A 27,753-nucleotide genomic window follows, 5' to 3' on the forward strand; every position below is an offset into this window, starting at 1 on the left:
TTGGGTTTTTTGAGGCACAGGAGATATGTGCTCAGGTAAGAAGCCTCAGCTTTGGGGCTGAAAGTGTGGGGTAGGGAGTCTGAGAGGAGCAGGTGCCCCAGGAGCTGGGACCTCTCTGCATTTCTCAGGTGGAAGAAGAGGAGAGAAGATTTGGTCTTTGCTTGCTTACAAGGGTAAGGAGTGAAGTGTTAGAAGGTTGGGTGAGTAGGTCACTAGAAAACTAAGGTGGAGTAAAAAAGAACAGATGATGCACTCTTGTGGCTGCAAAGGGGGAAAAGTATCATAGGTCTGCAAGGTATTTGTGCTTGTGAGCCCTGAACTGTCTGCATGGACCAGAATATTGTAATAGTGCAACATAATTTATAAATAACTAAAAAAAAACCATTTAAGGCACACAAAAATGTTATAATCTGTTAAAAGTTAGAGCTGGTTGGCAGAAATGTCTTCATGCACCAGTGCACTCTTTCTGTGAATCTTTCATGGTCATTGGTCATAATGCAGGCTTGCTTTGATAAGGCACAAGGTTTTGAATAGCAGTTTGGACCTTTTCATTATAGGTACTGCAGGAGAAGTGGTTGAGCCACAGTCAAGGTTCTGACTGCCATGACAAATAGGTTGCTCTGGAACTTTGCAAGCTCCAAGATGAAACTAATGAGAAAAGAGAAATTAAAGAATTGAAAAAGAAAGTCAAGTCATGGTTGGGCAGTTTTTTTCTTTGAGTGTTTTATACAACTGAAAACACTTAGGGGCAAAAGAATAAAATTGAAGTTAGCCCTTAGTCCAGCTTCACAAAATGACAGAAAAATTAAAACTGTTAATGTTTAAGAATGAACTGCAGAAGTTCAGTGAAAAACACTAAGAATACAGAAGGTATCTACTGTATTTTAGCTTCATTTGGAGCAGTTGAAGGGTATGAGTATCCCTGGAGTTTGCATCCTAAATGCATTTCTTCTGCTCTTTAAAATTATAAAAATAGAAATACCTTCCTGACCACAGTTCGGTCAGCAAATGGAGAAGAAAGCAGGGGAAGACATCTTATCTGAGTGAGTGATATTGAACATCTGAGGCCTGCAATGAAGTTGAAGGAGATGGGCATTTTTCCAAAAGTCACTTTCATGGGAAGCACAGCAAAGTATAGTGGGAAATACTCTATATCCATGCAACAGGAAATATTATTGTTGTCCCTAAATAGTGTGAACACAATTGATTTTCTCTTCTTAGTGATCCATTGAGATTCTACTGATTGAAACTATGTAGATTTCTAAAACAAGCATTATTCTATAGTGGACTTTGTTGACAGTAAAAAGGGTATAGTTAGGGCAACCATTATAGTTATAACCATTGGGCTTATAGCAGACTACCTGTTGTTTCCTTTCAGCTTTTCACATAAATGGCGTTTTTAATTCTTCTCTATTGAATCTTGAGGTCCTCCTAGCACTGAAGAATGTTTTATAATTCATTATCACTGACATGCTGTGAGATTGTTCCTTTGAAAGGGTATTTCTTATTGCACAGTAGCAGCTCTTCAAGTATAAAAGCTTTTTTTAGAGATTATCACAGCACTTTTCAAATCTCTATCTATAAACTTAGGGACTCTCTTAAAAAGCTAGTGTTCTTGCATCTTTTTAATGATCTCTGGGACATGTCTTCTTGTATTTTTTGTTATGCCTAAAAATCCCTTTATCATTTTATGACCGCAGTCCCTGTCACCTTCTGTCAGTTTTGAAAACGGGGATATTTTCTGTATGAGATCACAAGTTTGCCATGAGCTAACAATTTCCATCTTAAAAAAAAAAAACCCAAAATAAAAAAAAACAACTGAACTTAATCTTATACATTAGACAGTGCCATTCTAGTTCTTACTGCTAATGCAGTTATTTCTAATTGATCTCTTACCTCAGGAACATCTTGAAAGTTAGCAACTTTCATTTACCTGTAGGGAGAGATATTTTTTCAATTAATAAATCCTAAAAATTTGGTGGCTGTGTTTATCTGTTTCCTTTTCCATATAAATTCATATCCCATCATGCTAATACATTAGGTAATGTAACATTTATAACATAGAAATGCGGACCCTGTAGCACATAGATTATTCATAGCCCATAATGGAATGATACAAAATGAGCTGTGTTTTGTCTCACCTTTTTAACTGGAGGGAAAGGCACATTTTTTTTCACTTTACATCAAACAGAAACACCAAAGGAGATTTGGAAATCTAAAAGAGTGTCTTACATAATTTGCTCTTTAAGCTGTCGGAACAGTGGAATGAAAACAAAATTATGCCTTCTTGTAAACAAGTACAACCCATGACTATTTGTGATTTTAATGGCTCCTTTTATTAAGAGCAGCCTGTTAGAATTTTTTAAGGAATCTATTGATTGTCCGTGTCTCTGGCTTTGGTAGAGTTCAGTATCTATAGTAAGAGTGTGCAAAAGGTCATCTTATGCATCATACTAAGAAAATTAACTTTATTTGGCACAAATCACACTGCTTATCCTGGTCTTACTTGCTGTTGCTCGTGTCAGGACTGGACAGGTGAACAAGATACCTTCAGAACACTGAGCGATAATTTATAAGCCTGCAGAAAAGGGTTACACAAAAGAAAGTCATTTATTGGAACACAAACATATCAGTCTTTGTACCCGTTCTCTTACCAGCAGCTTCAGATCAAGATGCATCACCATAAGCAGTTATGTTGAGTAGCAAGATATTTTCCAAATGGGGAATGTTATGGATTATTTATTTCTGGGTTTGAGTATAAGACTTTATTTCCACCACTGTGTCAGGGCAGCTAAGTGGCAGATGAAAGTCTTTGATCACCAGTGCTGGATTTGTCAGCCTCCTTCCCAGAGCAGATAGAGGATAAAATACCTGAGGGAGTGGCATTGTTCTAGATTAATCAGGTCTAGCCTTCAGTGAGAGCTCAGATATTGTCTCTCTACTGTCTTGTTACTGCCTTGCTACAGGAGACATGAAATTATGGAGGACCCTCTGGATTTCTTCTCTGACTCTCCTTCTATGACACCATGTTTGTTCTCCAGGCTCTTATCATTACCAGTCGCTGTCATCATCCCCTTGCATCCCACTCCTTAGTAGCTCAGCCCATGCCCTCCTGCCTTCCTCATTTTACTGTACCCATGCATCTTTTCAAAGCTTCACAAGATTTTCTTTTTTGAGCACTCGAAGTAAAAGTCCTTACAGCACCCCTTCTCCATTTGCTTTGTCCCACATGCATCATTTTATTTTCCTTGAGCACCTCCTACACCCTACTTTTTTTCCCATCCTTCTATAGTCCTTATTCTTTCTTGTATTTGTCTCCCTGGCTTGGATGTTGTTACCTCTTGGAGAGCAGTGGTTTTGTGCTACCAGCTATGCTACTTCTGGAGAATAGTAGTAGACAGAATAAAAAAGATCAGAAATCTACGCAAATTCAATTCCTTGAAGACTAGTGAGTTGAGGGTAGTGCATGTGTAAAATCTCCCTTGAAACACAGAATAAACAAAAAGTGAAGCTGTTTATTTAACTTCTCTGCTTACAGCTTTGGATTAGACATCACCATAAGCAGTCTGCATCTCAGCTACACCACATTAAGTTTGCAGCACCTGCCTCTGGGATAAAATTTCCAGTTATTGCAAAAGGAGGAGTGGAAATTCTCTCTGTAGTTATGTGTGAAATGCATAAACCAGAAGTGAAACACAAATAAAACAATATATGAAATTTTTTTGTTGTGGTTGAAGGTGTGTTACTGAACCTATTTTGTTCTAAGTACTGTTGTATTTCATGGTTTTTACCTTGGCTTTGTTGTATAATTTTGAGAAATCACCTGGTACCTCCTTTGCCTCAAGATAGATTCAGCTGTCCTTATCATGCTTAACAGATGTTGATCAGACATGTCTTTAAACTGTCCCAGCATGTTAATTCCACTGTCTCCCTAGGCAAACTATTTTAGCATTCATAATATCTGTAATACAATGGTGGTTCTTTACACAACAACGTGGCATGAAGGCTTGTGCTTACCTTATGATTCACTGTAATCCTGGCATCCTTTTTAGCAAACCTGTTAGCTCCCCAGATGTTCCTCCCCCTGAATGTCTTTGTCTGGGTAGTTCTGTTTAACTGCAGTACCTTTCAGTTTTCAGTATTGCACAGCATCTGATTCCCAAACATTAGGCCAGAATAACCTGCTTTTTCAGGTATTTCCCTAGAAGTGGTGGTGGATTGACGTGTTCATTTCTTTAGAATGGAGCCTTAAATGAAAGCAACCTTTGTCTCTCTGATGGGTAATGTCAGTACCTTCCAGCCCTGTGCTTCCCGGTAACAGAAGCAGGCAACAGTCTCTGCACCTTTCTCATTTAATATTTCACCAGAGATCAAGCATATATTTATTGATCTAATGTGTATGTGTGAACCAATATAAATATATTCCTACAGATTTCAGTAGCTTTGACAAGAATTAATTTTTAATTGCCCAGTCCCTTTCTGTCTTCACTGATGAAGGGTTTTTTTTCCAACTCCTTCTGAAAAGCATATCCCACTGTGGATATTTGCAGGAAAGGGTCAGTCTGTAAGAGTGGAAGGTCCAGAGAGCACAGTGTATTTATATGTGACCTGGTACAAAAACAGAAGATAACTCAACCTGTCTCAACACAGAGGTCACGTGCAAAATGCTAAATAGTTTGTTCAGTGCAAATTATATTGCATGGATTGATTTGGCATGTACTTGCTGTGTAGAAAATTTTGCTATCAAGTGGAGTTACCAGTATTATGAAGTTGTTTTATTCATAATGCCGTCTTTAGTCACTATTTATTGATTTTTGTCCTAGAGCCTTCCATAAATTTAGTAATTAATTACTTGATCTTGAACCCTGAAGGCCTTATTTATTGCTTGAAAATTAAGAAGTCAGCTGAGGTTATAAGACAACTGTTATCAAACCTTCCTTTCAAAAGAATTGATCTGAAAAAATTAAGTGGATTATTTTTTTCTCAATTTTATGTAATAATAATACCTCATGTTTTGCATATGCTTTGAAATTTTCCTGAGATGTTTCTAAACTAAACACAGTTGCATTCTTCTTGTGCCTGATGACTTTGAAATCAAATTGCAAACTATATTGCACAGATTTACATTATGTAATAGTTTTGTGATACAAAATTGTTTGTGTAACTTGTTTTCCCTTGTCAGACACTGTTGTTGTGTGGAACTGCATTTTAGAATCCTGACTTATTTTTTATTGTTAAAAAAGCAATATCCTAAACATATCTTATGATGGGGAATACTCTATTGTTTTTAATACAGTTTTTATGTAATTATTTATATACATAAATACATATACATTTATATTATGTGTGGTTTTGTATATTTAATATATTTTTAATATATTGTTTGCCAGTTTCTTAGCTCACAGACTATTTTATGATCTGGTTTTCATTAATATGAAAGAATACCCTATTCACAAACTCCTGCTGAAATTAGTTTCATATTTCCCTACCAACGCCCCCGTTCCTTTCCTCTGGAAAATACTGTTCTCCATCAAAAGTTTAAAACCATGCAGGAAGGGAGATTTCTGCTGTGCTCATTTTATTTGTCTGTAAAAATAATTTTAAAAGTGTAAGGACATGTCACGTAACATACCTTCTGTCCTTTGTCATCTCAACATCTCTTTCTGAAAACGCATTGTGAGGTGGTGGTTTATGACTGCTCTGAAGTGGACAGATTTTATAGCAGTTTTGTCTTGGTGGTGTGGTGTTGCTGTGTAGGCAGACAGATTATTGTTACATATGATTTGCATCTGTGCATTGAATGCAAAAATATCCATTTTACAGATAGTTTAACAGAGGTATTCAAATGTTAAATAATTTGTTGGAATTATTAGGCTTTGCTGTAGCATCTACTGACAAAGATAATTTTCTTGCTTGGGTATGGAACAAGCCTGTGATGAAACAGTGGAATTGACTGGATTCGACAAATGACAAATGATGTTTCTTCAATGACACTCAGAAATGACACAGCAAGCAGGTGTTCCTGGTGTTTAGCATACAGGATGTTCTGCTGCTTTTGATTTCCCCAAAAGTTTGCTGTTGACTACTCCTGTATTTTCATTTGCCAAGACAAATTTTTCTCAGAATTGCAAGAAATCAAGCTTGCAAGTGTTGAATTGTAGCAATGTTCATTCTCCAAACTTGATCAAAATTTCAGGACATTCATTATATGTGCTTTCTGTACTCTCAAGTGCAGAAAGCAGCACTTAACCAAAGGAACCTAAATTAGCATTTGAAGGAGCTGCAGCAAAAATTAAGGATATGCTGTTTAAGGGATGCTAAGTCAGAAGAAGGAAACAAAATGTATATTCATGATGCGGTCCCTTTAATTAATATACAAAGTGCAACATTTTTATGCAGTCAGGAGAGATTTTTCTGGAGGAGCAGAAAGCTCTCTGTGAATGGTTCCCTTTTCTCATTAATGCGTAACAGAACCTAAGTCTCCTTTGCATTACTAGATGAGGGCCTTATCTTCAGCAGTCAGCAAGGCAGTGCTGATAATTTGAAAACATTTGTATATACCAGGAAATTGACATATAGAAGCATTATATTATAGCTGCAGAGGGAATTTATGGAGACCGTAAATATATTGGTTTAATTAGGGGCACAGTGCTAACTGCTGACACATTCTCTTCAAAGTCTGCTTTCAGAGCACAATTAGTAAGTGGGTTGTTTTTGTTTTTTTTTTCAAAACACAGGAAGCTTAAGGATGAAAATTAAGTTAGACAATTCAGTTGAGGTTATTGTGTGTTTGAAGTATTGTCACAGTCCATGAAGTCTACAGTGCTGCTTGTAAGTATCCAGAATCACAGCCAGAGCTGAGAAAGAGTAAATCATGAATTGCTGCATTGATTAAAAATTATAACAGTAAGAGATGTTATCTCAATTTGGCAAAGACTTTTAATAAAGCAGGGAGAAAAATGAGTATTCAGGGACCTAGAATGCTATTTAAAAAACAGTTGTACTCTTTTGTTTTCTCCCATTTATTTTTCAAAATGGTTATTTACTGTAAAAATCAAGGACCTGAGCATAAGGCAGGGTGAACTATTTAACCTACTCAACACAACTTTATCTGTTTCTTGGAGCTTTTGCCAACTTTTCTTTCGTAAAGACAAGTTGCAAAATAGCTCCTTTATGTATGTGTTGTCTCTTTCTGCTTTCTCAGACCACTAGAGATAGCTGCCCCTGCCTTTAGTCACCAGGTCTAATTAAAATCTAGTCTAATGAAAATACACAGGCAGAAATGCGGAGTATGCATCCCTCTAAGAATACGGAGAGAGGTTTGTGTGGTACTGAGTGGGAGACAGTCACAGAGTGTTTGTGGTTACTTTCTCAGTAATTATCTCACCAGTGGCTTTCAAGGCTGGTTTCGGCAAGGAGGGGGTTCCCGTAGCAGAGTCCTCTCCTCTGCTGCAAATGCAGGACACCAAGGACAGGAGATGTACACTGTGATTCCAGTTACTTCCAGCTCCATATGTCTTTTCTGAGTGTGTCGGCAGCTCTGACAAAGCTGTGAAATACAGTAGGTAAGAATTCTTGTTTTCAGGCAAATATATTGAGACACAAATGATTTAAGTAACTTCCTGAAATAATAGAGAAAGCCAGTAGCAGACCTAGAAGAGGGACTGAATATTTTTATTATATAGATGTCCTTCTTGCTGTTTTGGGAATGCCATTCACAGAAAGTGAGAGGTAAAACACTGTAGTTTCTGTGCTGTGTTTATGGTGGGTTTGGGTTTTTCACTTGGGTTCATACCCCAATAGGACTTTTTTTTATCATTTAACAAATGATTCTCGTTCTTTTCTTTGGGCACTGTAGAAGGCATGTTACAAATGTTTTTTGGCAATTCAAGGTAGAACAGACATGAGTAAGAGCTGTGTTTTACTTTCTGTGATGTCACAGTCTGGGTCATTCAGGCTCCTAAATCCTGGAGGGCCTTGTTCAGATTGTTTGCAGCCAGAGCATATAAAAATAGCAGAGAGGACTCTTTCTTTATAGGTTTGCTGGATGAACTCTGAGTCACTCAGCACTATACTGAGCTAGTTTATGGCAAGAAGTAGGAAAGCCTTGCTGTCCATTGGAAGACCACAGCAGTCTGAATTATGTCAAGTCTAATTTGGATGCATCAGCACTGCACTGCTGCTGATTTTGTCTCCAGCTGTTTCCTCTCAAGGATCACCATCTTCTGAAGCCATCTCCTGTCTATTTGGGCTTTGTGCCTTGTTCTCTTCTGGCCATCACACCATACTTTGACCAGTTTTTACTGCTTAAGTGCTGATCTGCTCCTCAGCAGTACCATTGAGAGAATTCAAAGCAGTATGACAGATATGAGCCCAGTGGCTCTCCTGGTGGCAGGTATAGTCTTAAGACTGAGTAGGTTTGGGATTAGTTTTTCTCTTCCTGGGAATAGCAGTGCAATATGTGTTTCATGGGCACCACATAAATCATGTCTCTTACATGTGGAGCTGTGGAAAAAACCTCTTGGGAGCAGGTCCAAGAGAGACAAGGACAGTGTATAGTAAAACATACTATACACTGAGCAAACGGCTCTAAAAGGCACTTGAGGCAATGCAAAGTGCAAAATACACAGAAGAAAACTTCAGGGGAAATTTTTTTCTCTCTGAAGACTTTTACTTTCTTTTTTCATAGTGTGGAGGACATCAAAATTTATCACTGTGTAGTGTACCCGGAATTGGAGAGATGGGAGAAACGCTTGGAAAGATAAATGGGCTCAAATTAGCCTTGCATGCCAGCCCCTAAAACTGCAGTAGTCTTTCTGTAACTCATCCTATTTTACATGGAGTACTAGCCAGAAGTGTCAGTATTTTTAATTTCGTTGGAAATAATGATTAAAATAATATTTAGAGCTGCCAAGAAACTGATTTTCAAGATAGTAAAGCAAATAGTTCATTCATTTTTTCATTCTGATCATCTAGTACATTTCTTTTTTGCAGTAAACTTCAGAATGTCTTTTTGTCCTCTAACACCGAGACTTGAAGTGATAGAAAGGAATGGTGTAAAAGACAAGTGTTTGCCAGTGCTAGAGAAGCCAAGGACGTGCAAAGAAAACAGATTAATTTAGTGGCAAACAGGCAGAGACCATGAAGAACACTTTTTACAGGAGATATCTTGCAGAGACTGGAGCGAGCGTGATCTACTGAGATAGCCTCACATTTTAATACCTAAACAACAGCAGCAACATTTTCAATCCTTGTAGGGGTTTCAAGGCCTTGTCAGGAGAGGGCAGATGCAGAGGAGTTGTGAGAATCCATTCAGTGGGAAGCGTTGTGCTGTAAAGAGTTGGTGCTTAATTAGATCTGAAGGATACCAAAGGAGTGAGGAAACGGAAGTGTTAATATGAAAGGCTAATAATTGATTTTATATAATTAATAGTGTCTGACTCAAGCTGAGAGCTGGGAGGCAAACTGGTTACTGTTTAAAAAATTTAAAGATAAAGATCATGGTAAATCAATTCTATCACCTTATTTAAGCTTAAGTTTTGGCCTTTTTTAAAGTAATAGTAAGCTATATGTGATATCATATATAGGATATGAAAACAGGCTCTGTTATAGTATATATTTTCACCATGGATTATTTTCAAGAAGCTAGAATTGAGTACTTCTGAGGGACAGGGAAACACAAGAAAGAAGTATTGCTTCAAATCAGAAATTAATCAGATTTTGGCCTTACAATGTAATTAAGACTTGGAGTTTGTTTTCAAAAGTGTAGAGTACCGGTAGATTTTTGACATCTAAGGAATTCTGTTAAATCCACTTTTGAAGTCATAGGAGCCTTTGTGAAATTTCAGTGCATAAGGGGTATACCTGGGTGTTAGGATTTCCATGAATTTATAAGGAACGTTGAATTATGAAACAAGCTTCAGGTAATCTCTCTATCATTGCTGCAGACCGCACTCTGTCTTAACACCGACCAGTTTCCACCCTCTTGTCTTCTTTCCTTTTTGTGATGTGATGCACTGATAAAGAGTGGCCTCTGGATATGCTGGGACAGCAAGTGATTTACTCTTTTTCCAAATTTAAAAAGATATGTCCTCTAAAGGCTTGGATAGTTGTATAGAAACTGCAGCTTATGCACTGTGAAATAAAAGCTGCAGTTTCTACTGGAGCTGCAATCCTGTGCAATGAAAAATGAAGGTATCCTGTATTATCTACTAACTTGACTTACTGCTAGTACTGTCCTGTGTGATCAGGACCTAATGCAATAAAGCATGCAAAAACATGCCAAGGTTTAAACACACTAGTACTCTTGCCAGGCATGTGCTTAAATACTTTGTTGTCCTAACCTCTCAATTTCTCAGAAATATTACACACACACACATATATATATGCATATATATATATATAAATATATATGCATATATATATATGTGTATATATATGTATAAGAATTATCATAGAGTAAGTGAAATGAAGTACAGATGAGACAGGGAATAAAAATGGATGCTGATGGGCTTCAGTGTGTCTCTTTCTGTTTTGAAAGTCAGTGGAAGTGCATAAACCCACAGTTTCTTTATAGAAGTGAGTAGCATGCTGAGCACGTTGCAATATACTTAATCTAATTCCTATTAGAGGGACCTGTTGGTGTATGTGAAAGTCTAGTGTAGCATATGGGATATTGTTCTGTAGTTTCAGCTACGTTTGCTAATGTACTATTTTTATTTCACTTGTTTTTTAACAAAACCTTGTGTAATTGACAATTCAATTTTGTATCCATTGGCATGCCTTTATTCACAGACTGCACATAACCTTGAATAAGAGACAGTATTGTTGAGAAGTTTGTGTTAGAATTGGATCTGAAACAATAAAAACTTAAAAAGAAATTTATGCACTAATAGAGCCTCAAGATGTTGTAACAAAACCCTGTTAGGGCTATAACCTGGAAGAAAACCCCCTAAGGTACGATGAAGAGTGTGAGCAGGGGGAAAAAAAAAGAAAAAAAAAAGAAGCTTTTGGTCAAGATATTTTGTTGCTGTCCTGATTAGAGCAGATTTGTTTCCAAGAAGTCTGGGCTGCTTTCCCTGCTGAAGACAGTTGAGCAGAGGAATTTGTACCATGGGCACTCCGATAACTGTGGCAGCACCTGCCCAAACAAGCAGGTCTTGGCTGCAAAACCCCAGGCTTTTAGAAACTCATGCAGGTGTTTGTACAGCTTAAGTTTTACTTCTCTCAGGTTTTCCATACCATGGTAAATTAATTTAGTTGGAATGCCTACCAGCAAACTGAGTCATACTGCTTACACAAAGACGTTTGCAAAGGCAGGGTGTTTGGTGATTTGTTCGTGGAGCTTTGCATTCGTAATTTACATTTGCTGGAGGGAAGGGGAGACAAGACTGAGCACGCAGCAAACCCTTGCCTTGTTGCGGGCAGGCAGCTCGCAGTGCGCTTGCTCCCCGGCATTGCAGCAGTGACAAAGCAGAACTGAAAGTGCTTAGCAGCAAATTATTAACTGGAGTGGTTTGACTTCAGTAGCTTTTCCCCAGTCTAAAGCTTTGACTGCCATTTGGTTTAGATTGAAATTGCGAATTGTTGTTGCTCGCAGTGGTGCTGCAATGTTGAGAGGCACCAAGGTTTCCTGGATTTATGGGTCTCATTTATTAGTTGTTTATGAGTTTTTATTTTTCTTTGGTACTGCCTTTGTTTTGTGCAGCTGGTTGGGGTTTGTTATCGTTTTGCTGATCATATTTTATTCCAGGATGGATGAATTTTATCCATCTCCAGGATGAAGTCTGGCTCAACACTGCTTACCTTGAGGATGACAGTGTACAGTCTGCTTTGGTCTTTCTCTTACTACAAATTCCCCAGCTTGTCAACATTTTTTTTTTCATTGGTCACTTCTAGTCTTGTGCTTTGTTATGCCGTTGCCCATATTATTTAATTTTTCTTTCTGGCTTTTAGTGGGTTGGGTTTTGTCTGTTTCTGTTCAATGCGCACACTTATTTAGAAGATTATTGCAAAGACTTAAGTTACATGAAGTAGGAGTCATGATGAAGCCCCAGGTTTCTGTAGCATGACAGTAACAGAGGGCCTTTATATTGACCTTAAATTAATGTGGAGCTTGCTTGCTCTTGCTGCCCTTCAATGTGTTGTTGTTTAACCCCAGTTGGCAGCTAAGCCCAGCACGGCCGCTCACTCATTCCCCTGCCCTGGTGAGATGGGGGAGCCAGTCAGAGGAGTAAAAGTGAAAAGATTCATAGATTGAGATAAAGACAGTTTAATAGGTAACACATAAGCTGTGCACACAAACAAGGCCAAACAAGAAATTCTTTCACTCCTTCCCACAGGCAGGCAAGTGTTCAGCCAGGAAAGCAGGGCTCCATCATCTGTAACAGTGACTTGGGAAGACAAATGCCATCACTCCTAGTGTCCCTACCCTCTTCCTCCTTCTTCCCCCAGCTGTTTATGTTGAGCATGAACCCATATGGTATATCCCTTGGATCAGTTGAGATTAGTTGTCCCAGCTGTGTCCCATTCCAATTTCTTGTGCACCCCAGTCTGTTTGCTGGTGAGAGGCAGAAAAGGCCTTAAGTCTGTGTAAGCACAGCTCAGCAATAGCAAAAATATCCCTGAATTATCAACACTGTCTCCAGCACAAATCCAAAACAGAACCCTATACTAGCTACTGTGAGGGAAGTTAACTCTATCCCAGCCAAAACCAGCACATTCTCCACTCTGCATTCGTTACCATTTACATCATTCTCAGGTACCACACTATCCAATACATGCTCATTATTTGCCACCCCCTTCTCATCCCTTGATACAATACACAGATATTATTTCCCCAAGCTTATGAACTATGCCTGTAAAATATCCATAAATGTCCACTGAATTTATTGAGGACAGGAAAGGTGGTGTGGTGTGTGGAATTTCTGGGTAGCCATTCCTCTGACATGAACCCAAATCATGGGTTACAGTGATTTAAACCTATATCCATTGAAATCTCTGCCCCTTGTCCCTTTGAGCCAGACCATAACATTGAACATTCCTTCTCTTGCTCCTAGCCTGCCTAGGGTTTACCCACAGACTGCAGCCCCGTATGGCTATGCCTGCTCCAAGCAGAGCCTTTATCTCTGAGCCATGGTCGCTTTGGGGCTGCAGCTGCTGTGGCATGGGCCTGTCCACAGTCACTTTGAGGTGCATCTGCTCCAGTGTGACCTTACCCACAGCCCCAGCCCCTTCAGGAATAAACCTGCTCTGTCATAGCCTTCTCCATGGCTGCAGTGCTTCCAGAGGAGTACCTGCTCTCATGTGGGATTTTCCACGGCCACACACTTTCAGGTGCTCCAGCACAGATCTATCCACAGGCACTGATGTGTCAGTATCCACCTGCTGCACCACAGACATCCCTGGGCCTCCATCCCTTCAGAGGTTCCTGCTGCTGCACTGACATAGCCACAGGCACTTCCAGATTGTCCTGACTGACACAGATCCACTGCTCCCACGTGCACCCCTCCCTGGGTCAGGTCCCTTTGGCTGAAGCTCCCACAGCAGTCCCAGCCAGCCCAGGCCAGCAGCACAGGCACACAGAGGGTCCCTGGGCGCCTGCCAGCCGGCACATCGCTGCTGCTGCTGTCACAGAGTTCCAGGCACAGCACAGCCAGGGGATAAAGCAGCACAGCAGCAGGGAGAGCAACAACCAGCCACTAATGAGCACTGGACTCTAATGCACAGTCAGGCAGGCAAGGCTCCTGACAAGCACCTGCCAATTAATAGCTAATCAGTAATTACAGCTATAAATTCAATCTAGCACGTTCCAGTCAAACCTGTTGTTATCTTGAACCCTGCAAGACACCAAGAAGGATGGTTGGGCACCAAGAAGGATGGTTGTGGCTTAATCTGAGCTGGCAATAAGGCCCCACACAGCCACTTATTCACTCCCCTACAGTGGGATAGTGAAGAGAATTTGAAGCAGTACAGGTGAGGCATTACTCCCTTAATGTCCTAGCTTTGCCTACTTCATCAGGACATTGCTGTAACTTCTGGCCAAGTCTTGTGCTGCTGGATTGTCTGCATTAGTTCACTGTTTAGTGCTAATAGCAAAGGGGCAGGGTTTTGAATGGATCTCTGAACAAAAGCAGTTATTCATTTCTGAGGCCTCTGTTTTGCTCCATGTGTGTTTGAAAGACATGTTATAAAAATTCAAAGTATGCTGGCCTTTTTAATGCCATAATTTGATTACCTGTGATTGCAGTACTCCTTTAACAGTAAAACATGGCTATTAGTGGAAAAAGAAGGTGCACGAGGGAGTGCAAAGCTGTACAGGCTTTGCTGGAATGAAGTGCCAAGTGCTACTTGTACAGACTGTGTCACTGAAAACCTGTGGGTGGCTCTTGGAGTGCAAGTCTGCCCTGCACTTGGGCTTCATTTGTTTCTGCAAGGCTACTTCTGTGCATCCCTCTTAAAGTCAAAGTGTGACCCAAAGTGTGGTGGAGGAAAAGGCTGAAGTTTCAAGTGGAACTTGAGAAGAAATCTGTTGTAGTTGCTGCTTCAGGAGCAATTTCAGGAATAAGCAAGGAGAAAACGTTACACAAGAGAATAATTTGTAAGGCTTTGCTGCAGCACTCTTAATTCTGCAGTAAATAGTTGTAGATAATGTTTACAGATGATTTGCTTGGAACAGTGGTGGCAGCTTTCTTTGCAGATTCCTCTGGCCTGAGTTATCTGTACTGACTGAAGGATGGATGTTTGTGGAGGTTCAAATGCTTTGTCTGTAAGCAGCACGTGTCATTTTTGCTCTGCATACATTCTTGGTACTAAGTTTGTTCATCATTCAGCAATTGGCCTTTTGTTGGGAAAGGTGGGAAAGGACCCTCACTCAGTCTGTGATGGGATAACCACATGTTTCATAACAACCCAACAAGGCAAAGCAAAGCTGTGCATTGCCAGCCTGTGCTAGCCTGAAAGTGGGGCGATGAAGGGCTGGAAGGAGCAGCAGTCAGGTCCAGGGGCTGCACCAGCCGATCTTACCGTGAGGCTTCTGGCCTCAGCTGTCCTCTTCTGGGGAAAAATCTCTGCTCCTCCTGCTTTGAACAAAGAAAGGAGCATTTTACAGCTCCTTGATGGAGCCTCGAAATCCATATTTGTTACCCTTCAGATTTAAGAATCACTGAAACTTGTGTTAAGCACTTTTCTTGTGTCTGACCTGTGTGCCAGAGCAAACCCCACCTTCTACCCCAATTGTTGGTCATGTGGCAGGAGCCCACTTGTGTGTCTTCAGCAGAACAGCTGAGCTTTTCAAAAACATGCTGGAGCTCTGCAGCTGGGCTGGAGCCTAGCCCAGCAGCAGGAGCTGATAATGGCTGATTGAAGCCTTTAATTTAACCCCTTTCCAGCAGTTGTGCTGACTAGTGTTGGAGCTGTCAGATGTCACTGTCGCACCATTACCCTTCAAAGCAAAGCATGCAGCAGTAATCCTATAGAGCAAGGCTCCAATTTGCTGCACCTCCAGTTGGGGCTGTTCCTGTTAACTACTACATCTGTGGCATATGAATTTATATCCCAGTCTTACTTTAAATGCAAATGGAAAACGGAGACTATTTCTATCAGTAGTCGTGTAGATAAAGATTTTTATTATGAATGTGTAGAAGGCAATAATTACTTCTTCATTTTCTCAAATAGAGATGTTGCAAATCTTCTGTGTAAATAACCAAATTGTGCCAGATAGTCTAATGGTATGCAATAATAATTTTTCCCTCAGATGGGAGCAGTCTTCCATCCATGATGACTTAGAGCATCAGAGTTGATTTGAAATTTAGTTTTGTAATAATGATCATGTGATGACCAGTGATGAAGTTTTAAGTAAGGTTCTGGCCCAGAGCATCCATCAAATACAGGCTTCAATTTCAAAGGTAAAGAGAGAACAGCTAATTTAAAAGTTCTTTTATCAAAGGTAGTTTTTATAGCAGGAAGAATGAGTAAGTATAGACTAGCAATTTGTGGTCTAGTCCTTTTTTTGCATTAATATGATTAATTTGTTTTCAGTTCTTTTGTTCAAGAAATTAATTTCTCCTCTCACTTTGTAGATGACTTTGAAGTTAGCACCCAGCTATCAACTTTTGTCTCTCTCTCCTCACCCACTCACATTCCTGGAGTGTGTTTATGCACGTTGAGAGCAAGAAGTGCAGTGCCCAGCTCTAGGGAATTAGTCTTAATTTTCAGGTGTTCAGTTTCACATATCAACCTGCTAAACAGAACCAGTTTGATTTCAAGTTGTACATTTATTCTGCTTTTTGAAATGGTTGTAAAACTAAGATTTTAAAAATGTGTATCTATGATAAAACTTTTCCCAGTATGACCAGTTTCTTTCCTGCTTCAAGTGCCTTCTTAAATAGGATCCTGAAATAAACTGTTTCTTCTAAATGAGTTTGTCATAAAGAAATGTCATCAGAGTTAGTTCCCAATATGCTTATACAAGTTGGTCTGATAGAAATTTTTTTTCAAAACCTTTTCTAATTTGTATTCCTGCCCTTCTCTTTGTCAAAGTGGCTGAAATGGGGGTCAGACCCCACCATCTCTGCATGGTTTTAAGTCCTGAAATATACAGAACATGTCATGTCATTACAGCTTTTCAGTTGTGGTCCTCTCGTGAAATGATGAACATAGAAATCACTAAGGGGGAACTGAACTGAACTGAACTAAAAAAATTAGAGTGATAGTGCAAATCAGCAGAAAGGGCTTACCCAGTCTCAGCCTTAAAGAATGGATGGGCTTGGGGTGCAAGGCTTACTGCCAGCAAAGACCTGAGTTCAGGATGTCTGCTTTTTTGAGCTAGCAGCTGTTGATGTTTTTAACCTCTGAAAGAGGAAAACAGAGGTACAGTGCTACTGTCAGCTGGAAAGCAGAAATCTATTTTGCCCAAATGTTTATAATTTTGTCATTATTTTTGCACAAAAAGATGCAACAGTAGGCTGTTTGAATTTCTTCACAGAAAGATGAGAAAAACAGTAAATGTGCATGTGGGCACAGTCTCGTGATAAGATTACTTGCAAGGGATAATGTGACTCAGGTCCTGACTCAGCACAACTCTGTTACATGGTTCTGTTGCCTCTTTCTCCTGGTGGGGTTGGTTTGGGATTTTTTTCTGTAATCTTAGGGGGGTTTTGTGTTGTTTGTGGTTTTGGGGTTTTTTGTTTTGTTTTTTACCAGATTCTTTCACTTCCTAAAAAGTTCGAAGTTAAATCCATTTCCTGAACAATAACACAAAAACTTTCAGAAATTCTGTGCTGGGTGTGGGAAAGTCTTAAATAGGTTTTCTTGAATTAAATAAGGGATTTAGTCATGCTCTGAAAGGATCAATTTCATGGTAAAAAAAACCCCAAACATAGAGCAGGTATATGCACATCTATACAAACAGACTTTTAAAAAGTGGAAATGTGGATGTAGGTGCAGGTTTTTCTAGAGGATTATGAAGGAAGAGGAAGTCAGGAGTTCTGAAGAGCATGAACTGATAGCAGCCACAAGCAGTCCAAAGAGCAGCAGTTGTAGAAAAAAAGGGTTGTGCCAGATTCTTCCACTGCCCACAGTGCTGTTGAGTTCTGAATTTTGGGTTTGCCTTCTACAGCTAGAGAACCTTGCAGAAGGAGTAGAATCTTTTTTTTTACGTGTACTTGGGTTTGGGTTCAAATCTCAGCAATGTGAGGTCTCGAGAAGAAAAAAAGGGAGAGAGCTGTCTAATTCTGCTGCACTTTGCAGTGACTGTATGATGGAAATTCCAGACACAAAATGCCTTTCAAAGCTTATCAGTTTGTCATAATTCAGAGAAGAAAAAAGTGTGGGGAAGTTTAAAACTAAAATATCCTTTGTTTTCCACTACATAACCTTTATGTTTGTTTTTTTTTTTTTTTAATCTGTCTCCTTTTTAACAAAGTGAAGCAAATCACTGCTTTCCCAGAATGGAATTAATGCAAAATGTTGGCATTTTTTCCCCCTGAAATGGGGGGCTTCATTGCTGATACTCTATACATCTGTAGTAAAAAAAAACATTTGTAGGTCTCTTAATGATCAGTGCTTTCTCTTGATTTACCTCCTCATCAGTTTTACCAGGATTTTTAAGTAACTCAAAATCAGCTTAGTTTCCGATCTTCTTGGTAAATTATTGTTTGGTACAACATAAAGTAAAAGCAATACATAGTTTCTAAATGTTAGCTATCATAGTGATTATGTGAATGGAGGTATACTTGCAAAAAGTCATCAGTATTATGGTAACAACCCATTTTATAAGAATCCCTGAGCCTTGAGCATATTGATTAATTCAGCACAAAAGCTTCTATTCATTTGCAGTATAGATCATCTGAAATTCCATGCTCTTGAAACATGGATATTGGCATGCAGGTACACAAATACAGTGTCAATACAAATATGACAGTGCACCTGTGTTAGCATCTGTTTTCATGGTGTGTCTGAAAGGATTTATAGCATGGCTGTAGAAGTTTTCCTGGAGGTATTGGTCTAAGTCTAAGCTTTCCTTTTTCTTTCCACTTTTCAAAAAGAAAATACATTTTTTGTTGTTCGTGGAAACACTGAAGAGAAATTGAGAAAGTTGCAAATAATCTTAATAGAAATCTTTTGTGTACATGAAAATGAAGAATTGGTAAGATCTGAAAAGTGTTACTTAGAGAAATGGAGAATATCATTAGGATATTCTTAGGAATAGGTGGCCTGAACTTGAAGAGCACATAAAAACAAATCGGGACCATTGGTATTCAGAAAGAGGTTTGCCATATTCAGCCATGGCTTTCATGGTACAGAGCTCCTCGTGCTTGTTTTCTCATCTTATCAGTGAGTGCTTCACTTCAAAACCACTCAAAATTCCTAGCCCCACAGTTACAGAAAGCAGGCTGCAGGGTGCTGGTGATAGGGACGTGTGGCTCATGGAGGTGCTGCTTTCCTCATTAACTGTGGATGTTGGTTCAGGAGGTGATTGAGGCCAAGGTACAGCACACTGCCATTAGCTGTCCTGCCAGAGGAGCAGCACCTGGGTAAGGAATCTGACCAGACTGTTCCTATCCCAGAGCACCCTGTAGCAAACTGTTATTTGCTTGTTTGTTTATTCATTTCTTTTCTCTCTTCCTTTTGTTGTGCTTTTCCCACAGAACAGAATGCACTCACTGGGGGAAGTGGTGGCTCTTCCCCAGGCCCATTGTCAGCTCTTGAAAATGAAGGGCCCCCTTTGGGCAGTATCCAGTTGGGCTTTACCTCATGCCTCCCTTGTCTGTGTCACATCCTGAGTCCTCTGGCTTCACATTTAACCATTCTTGATGTGGTTTGTTTAGGGTTTATTCATTCCACTGAAACATTACAGCCATTCCTGATGCCAAAACCACTCTGTCTTAAAAGTCCTCCCTAGAAGCCCACATCTTTTGCTGTTTTCCAACATTATTTCACAGAAGTTCTTTTTAGCCTTACCTGTACAATAAAAATCAGTGCTGACTAATGTAAGGACTTTTAGGCAGAGCTGGCAGGTCTTACTCATCTTTTTATACCAGCAAGAGCCCCAGTACAGAGGCAGTTCCTGCCAGCAACAAGAACACTTCAGTATTGTACCATTTGAGTAACAAGTGCAAAATGCATCAATCAAAGACCTGCTGTGTCTCAATCACATATTGGCCTTTATATTAATATGGTTTTAGCACAAAGAGAGCTGCCATAGTTCTGGGCTTGCTTCATCTTGTTTGGAAAATTGATCAGAAGGTATTTGATTTCTCTGCTGCAGAATGCTGTGTTCCCATATCGACTTTCATTTCCTTTCTCTGAAGCCCATTTCTATTGAGGTTTATTTTTTTGTGTTTATGCCATAATTTTTCTAGACTCTGCTTCTGTTTGTTACAAGTGAATTTACGTCTTAGCACTGCCTCACTTTTTATTGTTAGATGTCTTTACAAAACCTGCAGTTTCTCTGTAATTGCTAATGAATTATGTTTTTCAAAATCATTGTGAAATGTTTTTCGGCCCTGTGGGTCCCGGCCTCAGTGTTGAATGCAGAGTATTTTAGATGGGTGAAAAAAATCCTTCTGCTTTCATTGTTGGCAAATGGGGGAGAGAGGGTCCAATGTTTGCCCTGAGATGTGTTAGGTTCGATAGATTTTGGTGTTTACATTGAGCTGAGAGGCAGGATATTTCTTCCCTCTCCAATTCTAAAAGCAGAGATGTGAATACTCTATCAGTGTGTTCTCTCTGAAGCTGCATTTCATCAGTAGTTAAGCTAAGTGTTTACCTTTGTCTGCACTTTTGTGTGAGGCATTGAGACACTTGGACTTTTGTTTTGTGCTAGAAGTATTTATTGTTTGAAATTTCTTTTTCTTTTATTTTTTTATCTTTTTAATTTTTTTTTTAACCGTGCATTCTGTTTAACTCATTTCCTTGATCCAGAATTTTGCTGCTGCTGCAGGATGTTATCATTTGGCATGTGTCAGCTCAGGCTCTAATGTGCAAGAGCAATGGTGCAGAAAAATCTTCTTTCTTCGCTGAAACAGCTAAGGGGATGATCCAGAGGTTGTGGTTTCAAACTCAAAATGAGACTTTAACTAATCTGTACCACTGGAAACTCACTGAATTATTAGTTCCCTCAAACACTTGCTGAGGTGGTTGACACAGGAATAGGTCTTCTTTATTTCTTTATTCTGACCTGTAGCTCACATCTAGTGACTCGTAGGCAATTTCCATTACCTACCTGCATACCGGCACTGTCATTTTAGAGGGGCTTCCCTGCTTCTTCCCTAGCACCTCTGCAGAGGCTGAAATACAGTGTGGTGGAGGACTCCAGGCAGAATTATTGCTTTCAAAGTAAATCAAACTCTTACAAGCCTTCAGTGCTCTGCTGTCTTTCAGATACATCTTCATTTAATAATTTTAGAAGCTAGACTAGAACATGCAGTGCATGTTCAGAGCAAAGAGAGAAAACATTGGGGGAAAGATTGGCAGAATTCTCTAACAGAAGTTTTCTGCTCTGTATACCTTATTTACACCTGCTGAAATGGTTTCATAAAATTATTTGTACATCTGTAAGCCTTTTACCTATCTCCTTTTTACTGATTATGTCACTGTATTTTCCCAGCACTTATCTGAGTCTCACTTTGCATACTTTCTGTCTGCACAGTGAGATGTATCCTGTCTTGGGATCTGCAGCAGAGTGCTTAAATTTATGATTCAAATGGATACAGCTCCTGTGGCAGAAATTGTGAAGAGGTTCATGAATTTTTAATTAGAAGGGATTAATTCAATGAATACAATTTCCTAAAGTAAGTTGTGGTGTGGAGCATAGATGTGGCTTAATGTTTGAGTAATTAAAATATGCACATTCCCCCTAGAATGTGCCATACCCTGGGTAACCAAGTTTCCTTTCAGATGCTCTTGTCTGCTATGCTTGCTTATTTCAGGAGCAGAACAGCAATGCCTTCAGATAGGCTGTGATATGCCTTTTACTTGTTACATTACATATAGAACAAGTGAACTGAAGTTGTCATGGAAGGAAAAGTCCCTCATGAATTCAAAACCTGCCATTCCAGTCCAGAAATGGTTTTTCAGCTTCTTTCCCATGTGTTTTGTGCTTTGTACTCTCTTCACAGTTGCTTTTTTCAGACTTAGCTCATAAATGGTTGCAAAACTGTTTCGAAGATTTTTGCAAGGAAAGTATATAAAACCAAAATCACAATATTCAGAACCCTGCCATAATTTGAGAAGAAAATGTATGCAAATGATCACATAAATTCATTCACAAAGTAGACAGAAAAAGCTGCCTGCAAAGGAAACTTCTTTCTTGGTCCCTAAGGCAAACAGCTAAAGGTTTGAAGTGTAAGCTACAAATCCTGCTTGTTAAGCTTACTACTACATTTTCTTCCAAAACAAGAGATTTGCAAAAAGCATTTCTCCAACTTGCACTTCTGCACCAGAGCTCCCAAGGTGCCACCAGTGTGGCTCTGTGTCACTCTCTGTGGCACCCACAGTGCGGAAGGGTTGGTGATACCAGGCAGTTCCTGGGCAGTGCAACGTCTGACATCCATCCATTCCTCCAGCTGCCTGATCAGAGCTTCTGCCAGGACCTCAGGACCTTGTCCTGTGCCCATCCTGTGGATGATATTGGCTTTGGATGAAGGAGGCAAAAGGAAGGAAATAGGACTCCTATTAGGACTTGCTAAGAAATGGGAAAACAAAGGGTGGGAGAACAGAATTCCTCTGCAAGATGAGATTGTTTTAAGTCAGGTGTAAGTGACTTGATAGAGGAATCCCTACTTTAAATTCAGTGGGCTTATTCTACAGGATATTAACATTACTGATTTTTTAATACTTCCTCCTGGGTTTATTATCAGTCTTTGAGATTCTGTGCTATGCTGACCTTGGACCTGCAGGGGAGCTGGACAAGCTGGTGCTAAGCCACTGTTCACTTCCCATCTAATGTGTTCCCTGGGGATTGGATACCATTTATGGCCATCTCAGTTTCTCCAGAATCTTCAGATCTTAATTGCTGGTTTTAATAGTGTATTGGACAAATGCAATATGCACCAACAGTTCTGGGTACAGGATAGGTGCCCTGCTTAGGACCCCTTAAATCCAGAAACAATGCAAGTTAATCAGTCACCTTTGGGAAACACTGGATTTAATAGTGTAGCTTTAGGAATGTGCACTTGATGAGATACTTTCTCAGATCACTGGGTTTCTTCAGAGCACTGTGTAGCATGTAGGTGATATCAATTTTCTGGTACATCTCAGACAGGCTTTATGGGCACATGTAGAGGGCACTTTTCTGGGGCAGCAAGGCTGCCCGCACAGAAGATACCTATTGCTCTGATGCCTGCTTTGTCTAGACAAGAGGTCTGGAAATGCAGGCTAGGGATGTCTCTTACTGCAGCCACTGTTTCTATAAGCCCATGCTATCCTTGGTTTCATTTTTAAATTTTGGCTCAGAAGGATGAAAGATATACTTCAGTGAAACTAACCTTTAAAAATATTTTCTGAAAAGATCGTATAGCATGTATAGAGAGCATGCCAACAGTACAATATTTGCTCAACCTTCTAGAATTAGTCTATGGTAAAAAAGGGCCCTGATCCTGATGGATTAAAGTCAACACAACCTGTGGATTTTAAAGCGAGGTTTAATGTGAGGTTTAATGGATTTTAACCAAAATAAATAAAATTGCTTAAAGCTGATGAAAGTTCTATGATCTCTGATACAGGTCTAAGCCAGAAGTTTAGTTGAGAGTACTATTTCCCCAAGTATTTTCCTGTTGTTTCTTGTGTAAATAGCAATAGAAAAAAATACCATTCTGCTGGAAAGGCAGGTAGGAATATTAATCATAACAGCGTAGGACTATCAGGTGTTTTGCATTCCAGCATTGCGAAGTAGTGCTCTGGAGGAGGGAGAGGAAAGTTGTTCTTGCTTCTGCCCTCTACAGTCATCTTGGTCCTATAAAACAGGTCCTGTTCTAACAGCGTGAGCTTGACAGCAAATGAGAAAAGAGAAAGTAAATACAGTCAGGTTTTTTAGGATTTGGTTACATGGGATGCAGCTGACTGTTCAGCTGAGTAGTTTTATGCTGAAAGTAGGAACTTTTTATGTAAGTGTAGTCTCAGGCTTCATGAGCAACTGCTCAAGCAGTTACAAAATTTACACAAAACTACTATATTAAAAAAAATAAAAACCCAAAACACTTGAAGCAAATCAGCTTTTGAAGACAGCAGATAAATCATCAGGAACTTGGGATCTAAAGGCCTTGTTGGGGACATGGTGGATTCTCCTGACTGGCATACTGAAACTGTAACATAAAACTGATAAAATGTTCCTTTTCTCATCAGTGCAGCAGAGTATGGACAAATGAGGTGCTCATGAATGGCAAGTGTTTGCATCATGGAGCTTGTCTTTCTCTCCCTCCTTGCAAAGAGCTAGGCAGGGCTTGGAAGAGTATCTGAGGAATATTCGCAGCCATGTGCCTGCCGCCTTTTCCAGGTGTGAAACTTAGATTCCATTTTGACAGAACTAGGGGAGAAAGAGAGGGATGCCTGGTGCCAAGTAGCTAGTTTCATTTCTCTTATCTGTGAACATCTCTGGAATTTCCCTGGCCTTGGTCCAGCTTCTCCTTACTAGAGGAGTCCTGTTGGATCTGTCAGTAAGTGAATGTCATCGCCTTTTCGTGTCCACTTTCAGTCAAGGACTTCATTTCCCTTTTTGTGCTACAAAATCAGCAAAAGCAGATGTGCAGACAATGCATGGTCAGGCAAAGTCCCCCCGCAGGGCAGTGACCTGGTGTAAGCCTTGCACACGAGCAAGGACATGGCCATGAGCCATCCTGTGCCCTCCCTGGCTCCTGTGGCCTGCTGTGCAAGCTGACTCAGTTGTGTGGTGGCAGAGCAGGATCTTTGCTACTCCAGATCCTGCAGACTTCCTGAGTGGGGTGGTCCAACACCACCTCATGGCAGTCAGTAGTAAGTTCCTGTTTAGTATTAAAAGGCTGCATTTCCAGAAAATTGTGTCTGATTTTTTTTTTAATTAAATCCCAAGAATGTTTTGTCGCCCTTTGTGTAAACAATGGGAATAGGAAATACAATTTCACAGAGATAAGAGTTTTACATGTAGGCTGAGGAATGCATGAACAAGAAGTCCTTCAGCACTGAGAAACAAATTCGTGTCCTTTTTTTTTAATTTTCTTGAAGCGTGTACACCACTGCTTACCCAGCTGTGATTAGTAGGTTATGGAATTCACTTTGCAATAATTTCACAAGGGCTAAGGCCAGCTGAGAATAAAGTAGGAATAAGTAGTTCACCCCATGATTTCACGTGACAATCAACCAACAAAGTGTTGATTGATACTGATACAGTCATCAGTACTGATGACTGTATTGTCATCTTCCTCCATTCTAACTGGAGTTTTCCCACTAATTTCAGCTAGACATGTTAATAGTGCATGCCTTTTAAGCAGTTGGCTTGCAGTCTTCAATTAGATACCACCAGTGGGACTCCCTCATCTAACTTGAGGTAGCTGAAACCTGTCAGGCAAGTTGTTCTGTAGGAGTTCCTGTGTCTCCCCATCAACTGCAAAGGGAACCTGGATAATTGAGTTCTGGACTAGATGGTTATATCCTAGATGTTTGTACAAAAGTGGTTTGAACTCCATACTGTTGACATGTTTCTGTGTGAGAAGCTGGTCTTGATGAAAGGTATCTGCATCCTCTCAGTGTTTTTTCCCTTGGAGAATTTTCTTTTAATGCCAAATTTTTCCTGAAGGTAATTTCTTTGAAGTTGCACTTGAACTTATCTAACAAATTGTGTGGTGATCTAGTGAAAACAAAATACCCCTCTTTCTATTTTGTTTTGAATGATTTCTGTCTGGCAGCTTTACTTTTTGTATTCTGCAATAAGTATGAAATTAGCTGCTTTACTGGATTATTTCAGAATTCATCCTGAAAGCAGTTCTTTTTAGAGTAGTTAATGTTTCCTGTATGAACTGTTTTTTAAATAGTTTTTGGTTCTGTTACTTTCTTTTCCCTTTTTCTCCCCTTCATATTTCTTCTTTCTGGTGTTTGGATATTTAATTAACTTGATATTTGTTGTATTTTAGGAGAAACCTGATACCAGCCCCACATCTCTACAGCTGCGATCCCAGATTGAGGTAAGCACTTAGATTTTGATCATCAACTTTTGTTTGTTTGTTCTTTGATTTGATATTCTGCATAAATTGGTTAAAAGCTTCTCTAGTGTCTGCTCTCAGTGCTGCATGTCTTCTCTTGCAGGAATCACTTGGTCTCAGCAGCACCGCATCAACGCCTGACACGGAAAGAAAGTAAGTGAAGGCACAGGAAGTGAGAAAGGAGGGAGGGGGAATTTGGTACGTTTTCTTTTTCCTTGGAGTAAATTAATTTTAGATTGTACTTAGATTTCAGATCCAGACACCATGAATGAAACCTGGTTTGGAATCTGCTCCTTCTCTTCCTTACTTTTGGACTTGTATTATTTTGGGTTTTTCTCTTTTCTCTGAGCATTTGCGGTGTGCATACACCAAGATGACTGGTAGTCATTTCTCAGGAACATCAGAGATTTCACATTCTCTGCAAATTATGCCTGCTTTAAAAATTATTTTCTTTGACTAGACCTAAATTCAGCCAAAAAAAGATAGGTGAGGGGAAGGGAGAGTTACAGACTTCCATCGTGTTCCTTTTCCTGTGCACTCCTGAGTTTGTAACTGTGCTTTTGAAGAAGGTGCCAAAGGCATGAAGTACTTAAAATCAAGTTAAAAGGAGCTTTAATTTTAGCGTCCTTAATGAAAACCTCTCTGTGACGACTGAGAGGGTTTCTGTTTACTGTCACCTCCTGCTGCAATGTGTGTGCTTGTTTTCTGTGCCTCCTTCCTTTGATCCCAAGGTCTTGGATCCCTGCTGCTGAGGGTAACGTGCAGTGTAGCATGAAGACAACTGACACACTATGTCCAATCGCCTGCACTTCATGGGCTAGTGCCAGCTGGACGAGTTCAGAGGGACTACATGGCATCTATTTGTGATGGGATGTGCTTTTGTAAGGTTTTACAGTCCCACATTTGAATATCCTCGAGTGATTCATCACTGGGCAGTAATAGGAAGATTTCTTGCTTTTGTTTGTTCAGTAGAAGGATTGTCAGTCCCAGAGCCATCCTTGGTGGATGCGGTGTATGGGATTTTGCTGGGCACTGACCATATAGAAGTCAGTTTTATGGTAGTGAACAACTGCTTAGGGTCTTCTTTTGGGCTTGTCTGGAAGTTGATTCATGCTAAAGGTCTCAGAACGTGAGAGAGGGGTTCCTTCTCTTGCTTCATCACTCAGAGAGAAAAGCAGAGATGGTTTGCTTGAGATAGATGCTCATTTTCAAAGCAGCCTAAGGCAGATAAGGTGAATTACCTTGGGTGAGTTACCTTATTCTCGCTAACCTAAGACAGATAAGGTGAATTACCTTGGGTACCATCATTGTCCCTATATTACATGCTGGTAAAAGAGAAGGCCTAGAAGTCTTAGGGTTTAATACTTTGTGCTTCCGATACTCACATATGGAAAAGAATCTTTGAAGGATCCGTGGCTGTCCAACATTGTAATGAAACCAGAAGCGCCAAGTAGATGGGAACTGTAATCTGGGAAGTAAACCTGCAAGGTTATCCTATAATCATACAACTTCTCTCTCAGCCTCAAGGCACTTTAACCATGGGTAAATATCATAATCTCACCTCAGGTAATAGTGAAATTAAGCTCTTGAAGGAGGACAGCACTCAACTGAGAAAAGACTCCACTTACCAGTTCTAACCAGCTTCCTGACTTGTGCCTCTATGTAGGTGTTCTACCACAAATAACTTAGAGAGGAGACAGTATCAGCAAAAAAATCTCCTGAGTGACTCCTCTGAGACAGCCCATTTATCTCACTGAAAGGAAATTATATTGTCTTCGTTCAGATGAAAGGGACATGTGATTTTTATGGACCTTTCAAGAATGGAAGTGTGCCATTTGAGGCTTTGTAGAACAGTGTATGTGATTAACCTGATCATATATATGAAACTGGTGCAGGACAGGTTGTGCCAGATACTTGCACAATAAGAAGCAAGGCCATGTGACACATAATAATTGGACAAGGTATTGAAAATAATAAATTGTATCTACTCAATACTGTACAAACTATTGAAACCCGAATTTATACAAGTCTGTGTCTGTTTGTGACAGCCTGCCACATCAGTGTTGGCTTCACCCCTCTA

At 39.9% G+C, this 27,753-nt stretch overlaps 1 protein-coding gene and 1 long non-coding RNA gene across 8 annotated transcripts in view; one reads left to right on the top strand and one right to left on the bottom strand.

The window, feature by feature from the left end:
• Positions 1 to 27,753, top strand: part of SASH1 (SAM and SH3 domain containing 1) — a 143,490-nt gene that overhangs the window by 56,149 nt on the left and 59,588 nt on the right. For 6 of the 7 annotated variants that reach the window (XM_064413663.1, XM_064413664.1, XM_064413665.1 and 3 more), the window contains 2 exons: positions 25,605 to 25,655; positions 25,777 to 25,826. In XM_064413663.1, the coding sequence (XP_064269733.1) occupies positions 25,605 to 25,655; positions 25,777 to 25,826 (101 nt within the window). Of the gene's footprint in view, positions 1 to 7,460; positions 7,566 to 25,604; positions 25,656 to 25,776; positions 25,827 to 27,753 lie in introns of those variants that run through there. The other variant, XM_064413666.1, reaches the window with a different exon arrangement.
• Positions 1,023 to 5,718, bottom strand: LOC135296831 (uncharacterized). Its single transcript, XR_010358844.1, has 4 exons — positions 5,633 to 5,718; positions 2,507 to 2,578; positions 1,897 to 1,933; positions 1,023 to 1,068 (listed from the first exon to the last, which is right to left on the bottom strand). It is a non-coding gene; the product is annotated as an uncharacterized LOC135296831 (long non-coding RNA).

This window comes from Passer domesticus, chromosome 3 (assembly GCF_036417665.1).
Source record: "Passer domesticus isolate bPasDom1 chromosome 3, bPasDom1.hap1, whole genome shotgun sequence".
Lineage (NCBI taxonomy): Eukaryota > Metazoa > Chordata > Aves > Passeriformes > Passeridae > Passer > Passer domesticus.